Source organism: Mus caroli, chromosome 3 (assembly GCF_900094665.2).
Source record: "Mus caroli chromosome 3, CAROLI_EIJ_v1.1, whole genome shotgun sequence".
Classification (NCBI taxonomy): Eukaryota; Metazoa; Chordata; class Mammalia; order Rodentia; family Muridae; genus Mus; species Mus caroli.
The window spans coordinates 129,448,789-129,464,485 of NC_034572.1; the positions used below are offsets into that span (position 1 = coordinate 129,448,789).

Below are 15,697 nucleotides of genomic sequence, written 5' to 3' on the forward strand. Positions count from 1 at the left end.
TACAATTATATTAGTTGTGAAAAATCCAAAGATAAATTTTGACATATTTACTGGCATGATCACTGTCACAGTCAACTTTCCCCAGTACCTTCACAAGTATAATTCATTTTCTGGGGCAAAATGTGCACTTCTCTTATTACAAAGCAGTGGCGCTTCTAAACTTGGTTATGAGAACATAGTGTGCAAGCTTTATTTGCTGCAATCGTATCATTCCCTTCTCAAATCTTTCACTTGTTGCCTTCTCATTAAATTATCTGTCTGGAGTGTTCTGAAGTTTGGGGCTTATATAGAAACAATAAGGAATGGGAAGTCAACAGGGAAACAGAAGGAATCACACAAGAGAAATAAACTCCAACAACATAAATTCACTTGCTATTGAGCAGGTTTTTCCGAATGATTGCCAGAGTGTTTTCCTTTAACCCTGCACTTACTGACCTGTTTGCATGTACTTCACAGATTCTAGATTCTCAAACAAAGAAATGAAGGTAAATGATTTCTTTGCCTTTTTTGCCATCTCTTCTCCAATACTGAACAGATTCCCCAGATGCCAACAGAAAGACAAATTGAAGTCAGATGAGTATGGGTGAGTCAGAGTTGGTTATATAGCTCACTAATCTTATAAAGCTTTGCTTGTTGGTTTTTTTTTAAGATGATGGACAAGTTGGAACCTATAAGGGATAAATAAAGTTAAACTGTAAGCGCTAGTGGCCTAAAGAGAGATAGATACATTCTGAGTTGCTGGAGGCTGGTGTTCATGCAGCAAGCCACATGTTTTTAGCCATGCAAACAAGTTTGGTGTACCCATTAGCAACTTACGTGCTTGGTCACACATAGCTGATAGATACACACATAGGCAGGAAGTACATCGGGATGTATGCTGATCCCCAGTTGGATGGCAGTGGAAAGTACCTTAGCCTCATTAGGGTTTGCTTTTAAGAGCACCCTATTGACCTAAATTTGGGGTCATTTCTCCAGGAATCCCAGGTATGGACCTGATTAGTGTCCATTTAGTTGGATAGTTTTGGAACTGGTTTTTCTCCTCCGAGTTTTCAGATTAACAAACCAACAGAAGCTTCCATCCTGCACGATATTTCTAGTTGTGTAAAGTCATAGTTTTCAACATAGCAATGCATTCGTGTTTACATACATGCACATATAAAGAGCCAGCTGCAGATATATGCGGAAAAGGAAAAACTTACGAGAAAGTCTTCAAAGACTTCCTTGAGTTCTTCATGACCATGCCTTTCAGCAATATACAGCAGGTCTGAACCATCCGCAGCCTTCATTCTAGCTGCCCTCATTGCTCCTGAACACTGCAGCAGATGAAGAGCCAGATTCTTTAAGCCAAATTTTGCGGCACAGTGAAGAAGTGTTGGGAGTTCTGTGGTGTGAGTACCTGGAGACAGACAAAATACCAAGATTGAATATTTCCTTATCTCTGCACTGCCATGAGACAGTTATACACAATCTAATTTGAAAGTCACACTCAGAAAGCTGAGCAGAACTTCAGTAAATACAAGAAAACAACAGTGGCTGTTGCAATGCAGACTCTCTTCCCTACTTCCTTCAAATAAATACAAATAACTCGCTAGCATTTATTCCCCCATCTTCATTGTGGAGCAGTCTAAAATTACTGTAAGAATTTTACCTTTCACATTTCAAACAGTGTACTAGGCCCTTTATGATATGAAATAAGTCAAAGTCTGACATTTTATAAGGTAAGAGTTTTATGGACAATCACTGACAATATTTAAAGTTGGTACCAACTTTCAATAAAATATTCTCTTGAAAACATGTAATATATAAATTCCTATATACTTGCAATGATTTTCATTATAGATTTTTTTTCTGTAGTTAAAATAGGTCAAAGTTAATAAATACAGATATCTACCTGGTGATGTCAAAATTCCCTTATGCCTTGATCAGCTCATCCCTGACTACAGTAGAAAAAATCTACTAACAGTGCCATCTCCTTTGAGCCCATGTCTTATCATGGCTCCTGCATCCTGCCATTCAGGTAGGTTAAGTCCCTATTAATTCAGTTTTAGCATTTTATGAAATAAATATATATTCATTATAGGAATGTATGCATCTTTTAACATCAACAAATTCTCTCAGTATCTTCAAGTTAATGTATTATGATGTACCCCCAAATAAAGAACTTCCTTGGAAGTCAATTTTCACACAGCAGAAGTGTGGGCATCATTGTCTAATGGCTCTTTTCTGTATTGTGGGAATGTGTCCAGTATCAAAGAATGGAGCCTGATCAAGTTTTGTACTAATACCTCCATTGCATTATGGGCCTTTTTCCTCTATCATCATCATCCTGGTTAGTTTTATGTCAACTTGACACAAACTAGTATCATTAAAAGAGAAGGAAGCTCTATTGAGAAATAAACCTCTATAAGATCAGGCTGTAAGCAAGCTTATGTGACTTTATTTCAACTCAGTGATGTGGGAATGTGTCTTCCATTGTGGGTGAGACTACACTTGGGCTAGTGGATCTAGCTTCTACAAGAAAGCAGGCTGAGCAAGCTATGGGAAGCAGCCAGTAAGAAGTACCCCTCCATGGACTCTGCATCAGCCCCTGACTCCAAGTTCCTGTCCTGTTTGTGTTCCAATCCTGACTTTCTTTGATGATGAATAGTGATATAGAAATGTAAGCCAAATAAAGCCTTTCTTCTCCAAGTTGCTTTAGTCATGGTGTTTCATCACAGCAATTGTAACCCTAAGACAATCATTTTGAGGATTCAACCCTAGACCACATTATCAGTAATATTGTTGCTTAAAGTTGCTTATGTCTCTATTTCTATCAGTGTTTTTTACAGCATAATCTGTATTTAAAACAGAAGTGATCATACTCAATGAATTTGGGCAACTGTGCACAACCCTGTAACAATCACCTAAATGAGTACATTTATCATCACAAAAGTGCCCTCACGTGCAAGTCTAGCAATTCCCAATATTAAAGGCAGTTACATCCTAATTTTTATAAAATTCTCAAGGTATTTTGTATCTCATGTGAGTGAGTTATACTTTCTGCATTCTTATGCAACAAAGTCTTTGGTTTCTGCCCTTCAATCATTTTCCTGGGTAGAATATATTTTCCCAACATTTCTCAATTCCTTATCTCCAGAGACTATACTATTAAAACTTGGTTTTAGTGTTTCTTGTTTTTAGTGTTTAGTATTTTTATTAACTTATTTTCTTTCTGAGCTTTTCAAGACTTATTGAATCTGCTGCTTGTTTCCCCACATCAATTTAGGATCACTTTTTGCTTGAAATAGTTTTCCTGCCTCATTCTTTCTTGCCTTCACTGGGAAATTGAGTACATAAATGCTAGATTAACTCAATAAAATCAGCTAAAGCTTGAAGCAGAGATACGGCAAATGAATACAGAGAAGAGTTTTCTGTCTTTCTGCAGTTTTCTGTAGATTCAAAGAGTTTGCTTTGGTTTTTTTTTAGTTGAAATAATATATTTTGATCTGTTTTTAAATTCACTGATTCCTTTCTTTCTCTGTTGTTTCTATTACTAATGCTATCTAAACCTGTCTGTCTGTCTCTCCGTCTGTCTATCTGTTGGGGATTGCCCTGGTACTGTTTGTATTTCCATGTAAATTCTGCTTCGCCAAGAGGGGCTGCCCCGATGAGGAGTGGATCACATACTCTTGTGATTTTATGTCATCCTTCTCGCTATTTTAACTGGTCAAACAAAGGCTAGATCCTATGATTGGACCACGGGAAGGAAAGGTGGGGCTGGAGGTTTTTATAGAAGGGGAACAGATGAAAGAGGGGAGGTGGAGGAAGAGACAGAAGAGAGGAAGAGGCGGTAGAAGGAAGATCGAGCAAAATCACATGGCCTGGAGAAGCGGCAAGTAACAAGGGATCTCATAGCTGGGGAACAGAGTAATATAGTGGTAAATCTGCCCAATCTAGTCGTGCAGCTTATACATATTATAACTGAGTTGCATGGTTTTTTGCATAGGCTTATTGGGGTTGGAGATTTACTGCAACATCTATCTATCATCTATCTCAACTATATATCATCTGTATGTCTATCATTGTTTATCATCTGTCTATTATCTATCTCATCTATTTATCACTACATTTATCATTGTCTGTCTCCCATCTGTCTGTCTGTCTGTCTATTTATCCATTGATTCATTCAGACAGAACTTACTATATAGTCCTGGCTAGATTGTAACTCACCATGTAGACAAGGCTAACTCAAACTCATGGAGAACTCTCTGCCTCTGCATCCTAAGTGCTGAATTAAAGGTATGTGTTATCATGTCTGACAGTGCATTTAATTTTACGCAGTTTTGAGAGGAGTTTTCTTTACTATATTTTCCATTTCACTGATGAAAATTCTCCTTTTATGTCTCCACATCAACTCTCTCAGTAGGTTCTGTAGAATGATCACTGTGGTTATTTAAACAGCCATAACTGACAAGTTCAGCATTAGGAGCATTTCCATGATGGTTCCTTTGGGATGCTATTTCCTTGACTAAGGAGAGCTCCCATTCTTCCTTCCCACACATCTTGCAATATTACTGCATTGCAATACTTGCATGGTACTAAAGGACTGAAATAATCAATATATATCCTACAATTGAACACACACATTTTAGAAAGCCAAGTCCACTCTGGTGGTTGAGAGAAATTAATCTGTAGAGTGAGCAGAGTGTGTTTTTCTGAGCCAAGGGTTTACTCAGGCTCAGATGATCACGGACTTCAAATACACTGATGGTCAGATCACAGCTTCGTCTTCAGCAGAGAGTGAAGGCTGAGCCCTGGTGAGCTACCAGCTTTTCTGTGGCCACTGCTTGGCTCCTTCAGGTTTGTGATTTGCCCTGGGATTCCTTCCCACCCAAATCTCTTTAATCAGGACCTCTGCAGGGCACTTAGATAACATGCGCAGCTACAGCCATTATAGTTTGGAATTGCTTTATCCCAGCTTTCACATGCTCTGTATTTATATTCTGACTGCTGTTGCTTTAGATATGGCCAAATATTCTTGCAAGATTTGTCTCTGCAACTGTCTAAGTCAATATTCTATCGTGGTGATCAGACATCGTGGCCATGTCAACTTATAAAGGAAAATACTTAATTGGGGTTGGCTTACAGTTTCAGAGGTTTAATCCTTTAATATCATGGTGGGAAGCAGGGTGGGTAACAGGCTCGAAAGTGCTGGAAAGGTAGCTGAGAATTCTACATCTGGATCTCCAGGCAGCAGCAAGAGATTAAGACTCTGGGCCTGGCTTGAGCATTTTGAAACATTAAAGCCCACCCCCAATAGGTGAAGAGACTGAGGGAAAGGCAGTCCAGTGATTGGTACAACTTCAGATCTATGTTAAGGGGAGGCTCCAAGGCCTGACACTGTTACTGATGCTATGGGCATGCTTACAGACAGGAGCCTAGCATGGCTGTCTTTCTGAGAGGCCCAACAAGCAGCTGACTGAGACAGAAGCAGATAGTTATACCCAATTATTGGACTGAATTCAGGATCTCTGTGGTTGAATTAGGGAAAGGCTGGAAGAAGTTGAGGAGGAGGGCGACGTCATAGGAAGACCAGCAGTCTCAACTAACCGAAACCTTGAGATCTCTCAGACAGTGAGCCACCAACCAGGCAGTATACAGGAGCTGGTCTGAGGCCCTCACACATATACAACAGAAGACTGACTGGTCTGGCCTCAGTGGGAGATGTGCCTCACCCTCGAGAGACTTGAGGCCCCAGGGAGTGGGGAAGCCTGGAAGGGATTGGGGGTACAACCTCTTGGAGACAGTGGAGAGGAGGAATGAAATGTGGAAGTATGAAAGAGGGGACTGGGAGGCGGACAACAGGTGGACTGTAAAAAAGAAAAGGTAATGAAAAAAGAAAGAAAGAACAGAAAAGCATAATAAACAAAGCTCAAGGTAGTTTATAGTCCCAGGACTAATGAAGCCATGGATCTCAAGACTTTACTAAGCCTAATTGTATTATAAATACTGATCCTTATACCCACATCACAGTTGTTTCTCTTTGAAAGAGACAAAAAAAAAACCCAATTATGAATACTACAAGGAGTTAAATGCAAAGAACGACTGATTATGGATTGGATATACCTACAACACAACTACTGCAGTCAAGGCTCAGAAAAAAAAAATCAGGAAAGAGGGGGTTTAATGATAATAAGAGCCAAAGGACCAGAATATCTGCTGAAAGAATGTGTCTTCTAGAAATGCTCGGGGAGCTGCACTCATGATTCTTCAACAATAAGGCTGCCAAAACGAGACCTAAACAAGCACACTATCAATAGACATGCCAGCATGATGGAAGAAATTACACAGGGCCCCACCCCTTGACAAAGAGCTAGAGGCAACTAAGAAATGCTGAGCCAGAGAGAAATTAGTCTTCCTCAGGAATGAGACCCCTAGTTGGTTATTCAGTACCATGTGACCAGCCTTGAAACCATATACAGACAAGTAACACTATAAGGACACAGTAAGCTGCATTTATATTTTATACAGACATGTGTATAACAGCAATAATTAAAGGGAAAGGGAGGAAACAAATTAGAAGGAGCTATGGGAGACGTGGGAAGGTGAAAGGGAAGAGAGGAGATGGTGTCATTATATTTTAAATTACACTAGCTGGTATGAGGCCCCCAACACGTATACATCGGAAGCCTGCCTGCTTTGGCCTCAGTGAGAGAAGAATCTAACCCTGGAGAGACTTAAGCCCCCCCCCCCTGTGGGGGGGGGGCGTCTGGTGGGGTGGGAGGGAGGGGGACATCCTCTTGAAGATGGAGGAGGAATAGGATGAGGAACTGTAAGAGGGTGGACTGGGAGGGTGATAATGACTGGGCTGTAAAGAAATATTAAAGAATGATAATAAAAAATCAATTAAAAGTGATGATTTGTGAGGTGTATACTTACTCTCTCTGTGCATGGGAAGTGTAAGCAGGAGGAACAGGAGTTGCAGGTCCTCCTTGACTCCATATGGAATTGGAGACCAGCCTCCAGCACACAAGACCCTCTCTCGAAACACAAAACTAATGGCAATACCCACCAATAAAGAAACCGTGAGTTCTGAATTGCTTATTCTTAGTAGCATTAAGAGGAAAGTTGTATATCCTAATTGGTGGAGGGGTTCTATTAATCTTTGCTCTTATTTAGCCATTTTCTTACACTAACAGCATGTAATTAATATTTATAATATTCTTAGATAAAAATAATAGATTTCTTCAAAAAATACAAGAACCTACTAAAGTATGGTTAGTTTTCAGTACATAAATTTTGTTCAGTTTTGTTTTTAAGAAAGGGTCTCATGTAGTGTTGAGATTACTTGCAAGTATTGCCGTGCCACACAAACTTTAATACCTAATCAAGATTTCTTGTGAGTGTGTGCTATTGTCAAGGAATGCACTTAGAAAGCTACAAGTCACAGTAAGATATGGCAAAATCACTGGGTCCCATCTACCCCACCTAGAGAACCATCAGCTCTTAGATCTATCAGCCAATGAAGATGTCTGGGGGAATCTTTGGAAAGACCATTTAATCAGACATGTCTTTTACAAGTTAAAGTAAACAGAGGAGGAAATTGAGTCATGGATGTTCTGTACAGAGTGCTTAAACTGTCTAAGATAATCCCTAAAAATGATAGCCAAGAATGAGATTGGCATATTCAAACCAGAGCTTTTAAAAGCTTAACCTAGCTAAATAGAATGAAAAATGGAATGGAACGTGTCCAGGTATAAAATACAAGAATTAATTTAAAATTTGACAGTGAGGAGAGTATGAGAACTGGCAGTGCAAGACATGTAAGCCTTTCGTTCTCACAAATTACTCTCTTGGATATTAAGCTTTCATTCATATGGAGGGAGAGGCCAGGTGGCCACTTTCAGACAAAACAATGAGTCACATGAAGAAGAGCTTAAAAGACAGGTGATGCACATTTTAATCCCAGCTCAACCAGTAAATCTTTGCCTCTTAAAAATATTCCTTCAACCCTCTGTACCTCAACCTCTCTATTTCTAAAAGTAGAGGGTTAGAAGTGAGGATTATAATAGCTCTAATATTATTCTACTTTATGCTAAACATGTTAGGGTGGGGAGTTTTCTCTGGGTGTTAAATACAAAGAAGTAGGAAAAGGGGCTGGGGAGATGGTATAATTGGTGAAGAATTGACCACACAGGCAGGAGGACCAGAGTTTAAATCCCTAGCAAACCTAGCACATTCAGAAGCAAAAAAAAAAGTAGGAGAAGGGTTTTGAGGTAAAGGAATGGAGATAGCACAAAGGGCAAGTGTGATATAATGGAGGGCTTTTAAAAACATCAGTGTATGAAATAGTCTATACAATAAATGCTGATAAAATATAAGCTAAACAATAAAAATCATTTGTCAACTTCCAACTTTATATCTACAGTGTGTTTACTATAGAAGGATAAAAACCAGGAGAACCAGGAACAGCAGAAGTCTGAAAGCAGACATGACGGTTGAGATCATGAGTGACAACTGAGGACCATGCCTTACAGGGGGATTGCTATGCTTATTTCCCCAAATGGGTATCACAGAAGTCCATGTGTGGCATGAAGCAGTGAATGAGTGTGTAAGGTCGGGGTGTTTGAGTTCACTAACAAGGAGTGTTTAGTATATATTTCCAGCCTTTTGTTGTCTAGAACCTGAGATATACTTACAATATTAAATGACTAATGTAGTAAAAATAAGCAAGGCCATGAAGAAATCTGGACAGTCTTAGACATATTAAAGGTCCTGGGAAGAATTTGACATGGCTTTCAGAAGGCTTCCTATATAATACCAAGATTAAATGAAAATGTAATATGACAATGGTTATGAAACAGCTAAGGTTAGGCTGGCTTGCAGAATTAAGTGCATATCTTCAGTCCTAGCATGCCTACAGTGAAATGGGAGACAGAGGAAAGAAAACTCAGGAATCCCGAGCTCAGCTAATCCAGTGTATGTAGTGATGGACAACAAAAAGATCTAGCTTTAACAGGGTGGAAGATGAAGGTGCTACCAAAGGTTGTTCTGAAACATCTACACACACACCATAGAAGGCACAAACTCACACTTGCAGGCATGCACACACACACACACACACACACACACACACACACCATTCAAACATCATATATACCAAAAATTTTAAAAAGTGTATTTCATAAATCTATGTCTATTAATATATAGAGTTCATATTTATTACATATGTTTCTTACATAGACCTAGTCTGTCTGTCTATCTACATAGAGTAATTTTAATCCAGCAACATTAGCTCTCTGGCAAGGGTTCACATCCAGAAACCTTCTAGGTCTATGTGATCTGGCTGGAATACAGACATGCTCTTAGTACACACCTTTAATCCTAAACAATGAAGGTAAAGTTAGTTTGTAGAAGGAAGCAGTCATGTTTGAAAGTGATGCCTAATTGATAGTCAGACAAAATGACACATCAGAGAAAGACTTGACAGGATGAGTCAGAGATAGGATACACCCAACTCTTATGAGAACAAATGGGAACGAGGGCTGACTTAAGAGCACTCGAGAGTGAATCAGGCATGGAGTGCTCTCCATACCTGAACTGCTGATCAGTGAGTGCAGATCAGTTGAATTTAGGCAATGTAGTGGAGCTGCAGTTGAGTAGAGTTTGTGTAGTTTGTGCAGTACAGGTCAGCAGAGGCCATTAAAGCCAGACCATAAGGAGCCAGAAGATTAGAACAAATTGAAAGATTGAGTTTGAGACCAAGCAGAGTGATTCAGTGAGAAGCTGAGAAGAACCAGTTTGAATCAGTCAGTTTAGAGAAGAGTTTGAGCCAAAATAGCTGAGTTGAGCCAGTTAGCCAGAGTTCAGAAATATCTAGAAAGGGTGAGCTTATTCGGCAATAAGCCTCTGAGATGACAATTAAATCTGGCAAATAAAAGTTATTTATATATACTTATACCTCTCTATCTATCTACATTTATTTATCTATTAATATATTTATCTATATATCATCCATCTATCATTTTTCAGTCTATCTACTTATCAATCTATTTTTAAATCGTTTATCATTAATCTATCAACTATCTCTCATCTCTCTATATGTATCTATCTCTCTACTTGTCATCTATCTATCTATCTATCTATCTACCTCACCTATATGTCATCCACATACCCACCCATCCATCTATCTGCCCATGTAGGGAAGTAAGGAATACCAAAGAAAGGTAAGTGTGGTATTGTGCACACCATTACCTATCAGAATGAGATAAAAGATGAATCCTATGACTTTCTGCCTCTTTCTTATTCAAATAAAGCAGTTTGAGTGTTCACAGTTTTAGATCTTTTAGAACAGTTTAGAACTCTGAGAACAGTTTATCTTTTCAAGAAGTGAAAGGAGGCGTTCAGCTGTCTGGGCATGCCAGGGTTTGTAAAAGAAATTTCAGTCTGAGCAACATTGCCTTACAACTACAGATAAAGAGGCTTCTTAGTTATTGGCGTATGCAGGACACGAATACAATGTGTGTTTCATTGCATTTGTTTTATCTTCTGTTTGTCTAGTTGAAGTTAACCTAAGTATTCATTTTCTTTACTAAAATGGAGAGTAGAGAGTTTGTTTCTGTTGCTAAGAGCTGGTGTATGTTTCCTTTCCTGACTCTGACATACCTATAGATGCTTATTACTTTTGACCCTAATAAACCTGTACTTTTGGTGCTGGATTTATAGAAGCAGAAGAGAGAGACTCAGTACACAGGGAGGTCACTGCAGCACCTTCAGAAGGCACGAGGGCCAGAACATCCCTCTGTTCTAGCAGATGCCAAGAGAAGAGGAAGAAGACAAACTAAAAGGCAAAAAGCATGAGATCTAAATATTTGATTTACTTCAACAAAATAAAAACCCATTCTTATATTTGAAGCTCCAATGTGTTTGTATCCATTTCCATGGATGATGATTTATAGTTTTCGGTTGCCACTGATGAATGAATAATTCTAGGAAATTTGTACTAAGTACTAGAAATTTAAAGGGGGGGGGCATAGAGCTTCATCCTAAAGGGTGATATTTGCCATAGGATGAAATGGGTACTTTGAAGGCAATCATGGTACATGAAATGAAAATCATCATTTTGTCAAATTGGAAGATACAGTAAAATGAATAAAGTTATTTCAAATATATTACATATTAAAATGGTGTGTATAATAAGTCAACATTGTTATCTTGCTATAACATTTTCCTCCAAATGTGGGAACAATTCCCCATATCTCCTCTCTTTAGCTCCTCCTTGCTGTTGTGACTCCTAACATTCTGGAAGTATCTCCCATAGCATACACGGTCACAATGTGTTTGTTGCTGCAGTGTAGAACTGACCTGTTGTGTATCCTGCACTCTGGGATGGACATCCTCTATACACAGTTACTGTGACCCTACAGGACTTGCTACCAGTCTCCTCATCTGGGAATGCCACTTTACCTCAGGACCACAGAGACATGCATGTCTGTGGGATTTCAGGATACTCTCTTTTACTCTTATACTGAAACATGTAGCTTCCAGGATGTTTATAGGACCAAGTCTTGTTTCTGGATTGATGGCTCCTCCTTCTCTTTATAATGCATTTTCTACTGCTGTATACCAGAACCTACTGAGTACAGTAAAGCCCTTTCATGTGTAGTTTGTTGTTACAAACTCTGAAACTGAACCATTGAACTCAGGGATGGTAACTGGATTTGGGAATACCAGGGTACCCAAGGAACTGAGGTACACTCATGCTTGTGTGAGGGATTTCTTCACAGACTTTCTTTAGTGTCCTCAGCCCAACTGACCATGGGCTACAAGTCAGCAATTGGAGTTCTCTGTATTTGTGCAAACAATGAGATGGTGGATCTTTCAAAACAAACATGTTTAGCTTTCAAGAAAAAGTTGTTACAAGACCTCGTGCCACAAAAGACATACAAGTTCATTTTATACCCACAAATTCTGGGACTTTCAGATGTAAGTTCAGTGTTGCTTCTTGGCAATTTTCAGCAAGTACTAATACAATAGTGCAAGGAAAAGCTCTGGGAAGCAGAGTCAGTCTCACTGCCATCATTGAAACCCCTGTTATTGAGGTAGAAACAGAAAAGAAAGGTGTTCTGGATTTTGATAACTTGACCTATGAAGGCTGGAAAACTCTCCCACCAGAGTTAAATAGGACACATGTGACTGTGCCCATCAGTCTGTTTATTAATGCTATTGATAGTGGGAATTTTCTTCAAGCAACCCAATCTAGCCAAAGACAAACGTATGAAGAGAAAATATTGGACAAAGAGAAAAAAGTTGTATAGCTAGTGAGGTCTACACATCAAGAAAAGTGACTGGGTTGGGTCAGCTGCTACTCAAAGGATGAAGCAGATGGCTCAAACAGTCTCATCTGAAGACCTATTAAGTTGCTCCCATGAGTCCTAGAAGGGCCAAATGCTTTCCTGACAGTTGTGATGGAACCCTTTAAAGCATCTACAACTCAGGATGCAGCAAATGAAATATTAGGACAGCAAGAATCAAATAAATTATGATGAGCTTTAGATTCACTAACAGACTGTAGTAAAAGAATATGGCTTAAATTAAAATGAAGCTTTTATTTCAAATTCCAATCACCTTTCAGTGAAAGGAGCCATATGTCTTGATATATATGAGTTTGTCTTGTAATTGAGAGTCCTGTTAAGTCACTTTCTGTACTTTCTTCTGAAGATTTGGAACACTTATGTCTGCCAGTAAAGTTGTGCCTGAGAGCAAGGCTTCAAGAGACCTTCTAAGACAAAGTAGGTCACTGGAGAAGTATAGTGAGAATTTTGGTATCTTAAAAAACACAGTCCTGAGGTGTCCTCAGTTGGGCCCTTGAATCCAACTTGGGAGGGAGAAGAAAGTAGTCATAAGTGGGGAGAGAGGGAGGGACATGGGAGGAAAAGGAGATTCAGGTAGGAGGGGAGAGGGGGACCTGAACTGTTATGGGGTAGGGGAAAATGACTGAAGTCTTGAGGGCTAGCAGAAAGAATGGAAACAGGCAACCTTGGGAGGTAGGATGTGTGTGAGGGGGAACACTCCAGAATGCACCAGAGACCTGGGAGGTGAGAGACTCTCAGGAATCAAAGGGAGGGACCTTAAATGAAATGTCTGACAGTAGGGAGAGGGAATTTACAGAGCCCAGTCCAGGAGGAAAACAGGACATCAAGTTAGGGAGGGGTTGCCATTCCAGAGTCAAAACTCTGACCCATAATTGTTCCTGTCTGAAAGAACTGCAGGGATGGAAATGGAGAGGAGCCTGAGGAAAAGAAGGTCCAGTGACAGGCCCAAAGTAAGGTCCAGCTCAAGGGGAGGTCTCAAGGTCTGACACTATTACTGAGGCTATGGAATGCTCACAAAAAGAGACCTGTCATGACCACACTCCAGAAGATCCAACAGGCAGCTCAAAGAATCAGATGTAGATATTTGCACCCAAGCAATGATCAGAAGTTGCTGACTCCTGAGGTTGAATTGGGGAAAGGCTAGAAGAAGCTGAGGAGGAGGACCAGCAGTCTCAATTAACCTGGACTCTGGTGATCTCTCAAACACTCGACCATCAACCAGGCAGCATACACCAGTTGATATGAGGCCACCAACGCATACACAGCAGAGGACCGCTGGGTCTGGGTTCAGTCAAAGAAGATGCACCTAATCCTCTAGAGACTGAAGAACCCAGGGAGTTTCGAGGTCTGGTTGAGTAATGGGTGGGGGATGGAGACATCCTCATTGAGACAGAGGTGGGAGGTGGGGAGGAGGTATGGGATGTGGAACAGTTGGAAGATGGACAGGGTGGATGAGGGGAATAAAATCTGTAGTGTAAATAAATAAAATAGATGACAAAAACAAAAAAGAACCCCCCCCCCAGATTTTGTTATATGTGTTTGTATAATGTGTTTGCCAGGTATAGGATATGTGGATACTTCATATTGTTCACAGTGGCAGACTATTTGCCTCCTGGGTGGGCTGTCAGGTGTATGGTTCTGCCAGATGAAGATAGTTTAATTCTAGGGACTCAAGAGGGGGTATAAAAAATCCAGAGCTCCAAGAGAGGAGGTGTGGTTGTTCCTCCTACTGGTTCCTGTTCCTACTAGTTTGTCAAGTGGTTGAGAGAAAAGAGACAAGAAGTTGGAGATGTCCTGAAGAGACCAAGATTGGATTTGCCAGAAGGAACTCAATAACCCAAATCAACAAGAAGTAGTCTAAAAGGAACTTAAAAGTCCCTTTCCCCACTAACCTTCTTTCTCTCCTCCCTGGAGTGTTGGAAGGGATTAGGGTGCAATAAGGGTTGGAAGAACAGTAGATGTACAAGGACCCCATAAAGTAGTAATATACATATACCTACAGAGAAGCCTGACCCTCAGAGCAGCAAATGTCAGTGTGTTGATATGATGTTCTGCATCCTGAAGAACAAGATTCAAGAGGCATAGACTATGATGGAAACAAGATAAATGTTTAAATGGATCGTTTCCCTGTTCAAAGGATGAATTTGCCTCTTCCTGCTGATGGAGTTTTCAGAAGTTCTTAAGGCAAGAGTGAACTCTGTGGATTTTTCTGGTCCCAGCTTTTAGGCTCTTTATGACACTAAGAGGACTGCACAGAGGCTTTTCAGTATTACTGTACTGTCTCTGGCCACATGTGGCAAGATTATCATTAGCTCAAGATTTATTCCAGCCACTCTCAGTTCATCAAACACTAGGCAGGAAAATGACATGTGCACTGAAGTGATGAAGAGATGCACACTAGAGCAAGGACTCTGCTGATGACAGCCACAGGATATAGCTTGTCCCTGTAATCCAGAGGCCAGTAGGTTGCACTACAGACAGCAGTATCACAGAACTTACACTCCAAAAGCCCACCTGGAAATGTTTGCAGCAAGGTAAAGTGTCCGAATATGGTGAAGAAGAACACTACACTTTCAGCTTTCTTCTCAAAGGGATTAGAGATCAGATTTCAGATATATTTAAGCATATCTGAACAAAATTTAAACTATGTTCTTTGAAAAATTGTAGTTATAATAAAAATATGCACACATCCCCCCTTCTCCAAATAATAATAATAATAATAATAATGAAGAGCTAGGCTTCTTGTAAGTGACTGGCTCCTAACATCACTTCTGAATTGTGGAGATTAAATGGTAACACAGGAACCCCGTGAGAAATTAAGTTAACATATGTAAAGCATTTCATCTCCTGTTTGGTGCAGTTAAACACAAGTCACAGGAGCTGGCTGTGAATAGGAATAGCATTTGTTCTTGCAGTTTTGTTTTCTCTTCCCTTCTTGTTCCCTTCTCTTCCTAGAGGGAGAGAGAAGGTTGTTACTTACTGGGCTTAAATGAGCCAGCTTGCATTTCTTGGTGGGTCTATCAGTCTGGGATAAATAATGTCTTTTCTTTTTCCCCCTAAACTAACTGCCACTTTGACAATCAGCTAAATTATATTTCTTCCTGTCCATAACTCAGAATACCCTGTATTACATAGACTGTAGCAGTACTATGAAAAACATAAGGGGATGAAGGAATTGTGAACAGCTGGAAGTGGTTCAGAAGTACAAGTGGCTGAGAGCTACTGAACAGTTGCAACAATTGCACTGGCCCAGCCTTTCCATCACCCAGCTGCATCCAGACTTTCTGGTGATGGACAAACCAGGTGTATTCACATATAAATCAGAAACCAAGTGGCAGATCCTG

At 40.0% G+C, this 15,697-nt stretch overlaps 1 protein-coding gene across 2 annotated transcripts in view; it reads right to left on the reverse strand.

Moving 5' to 3' along the window:
- Bank1 (B cell scaffold protein with ankyrin repeats 1) overlaps positions 1 to 15,697 on the reverse strand; it is a 261,398-nt gene that overhangs the window by 153,502 nt on the left and 92,199 nt on the right. For both annotated transcript variants that reach the window (XM_021158678.1, XM_021158677.1), the window contains one exon: positions 1,200 to 1,396. In XM_021158678.1, coding sequence (XP_021014337.1) covers positions 1,200 to 1,396 — 197 coding nt within the window. The remainder of the gene's footprint in view (positions 1 to 1,199; positions 1,397 to 15,697) is intronic.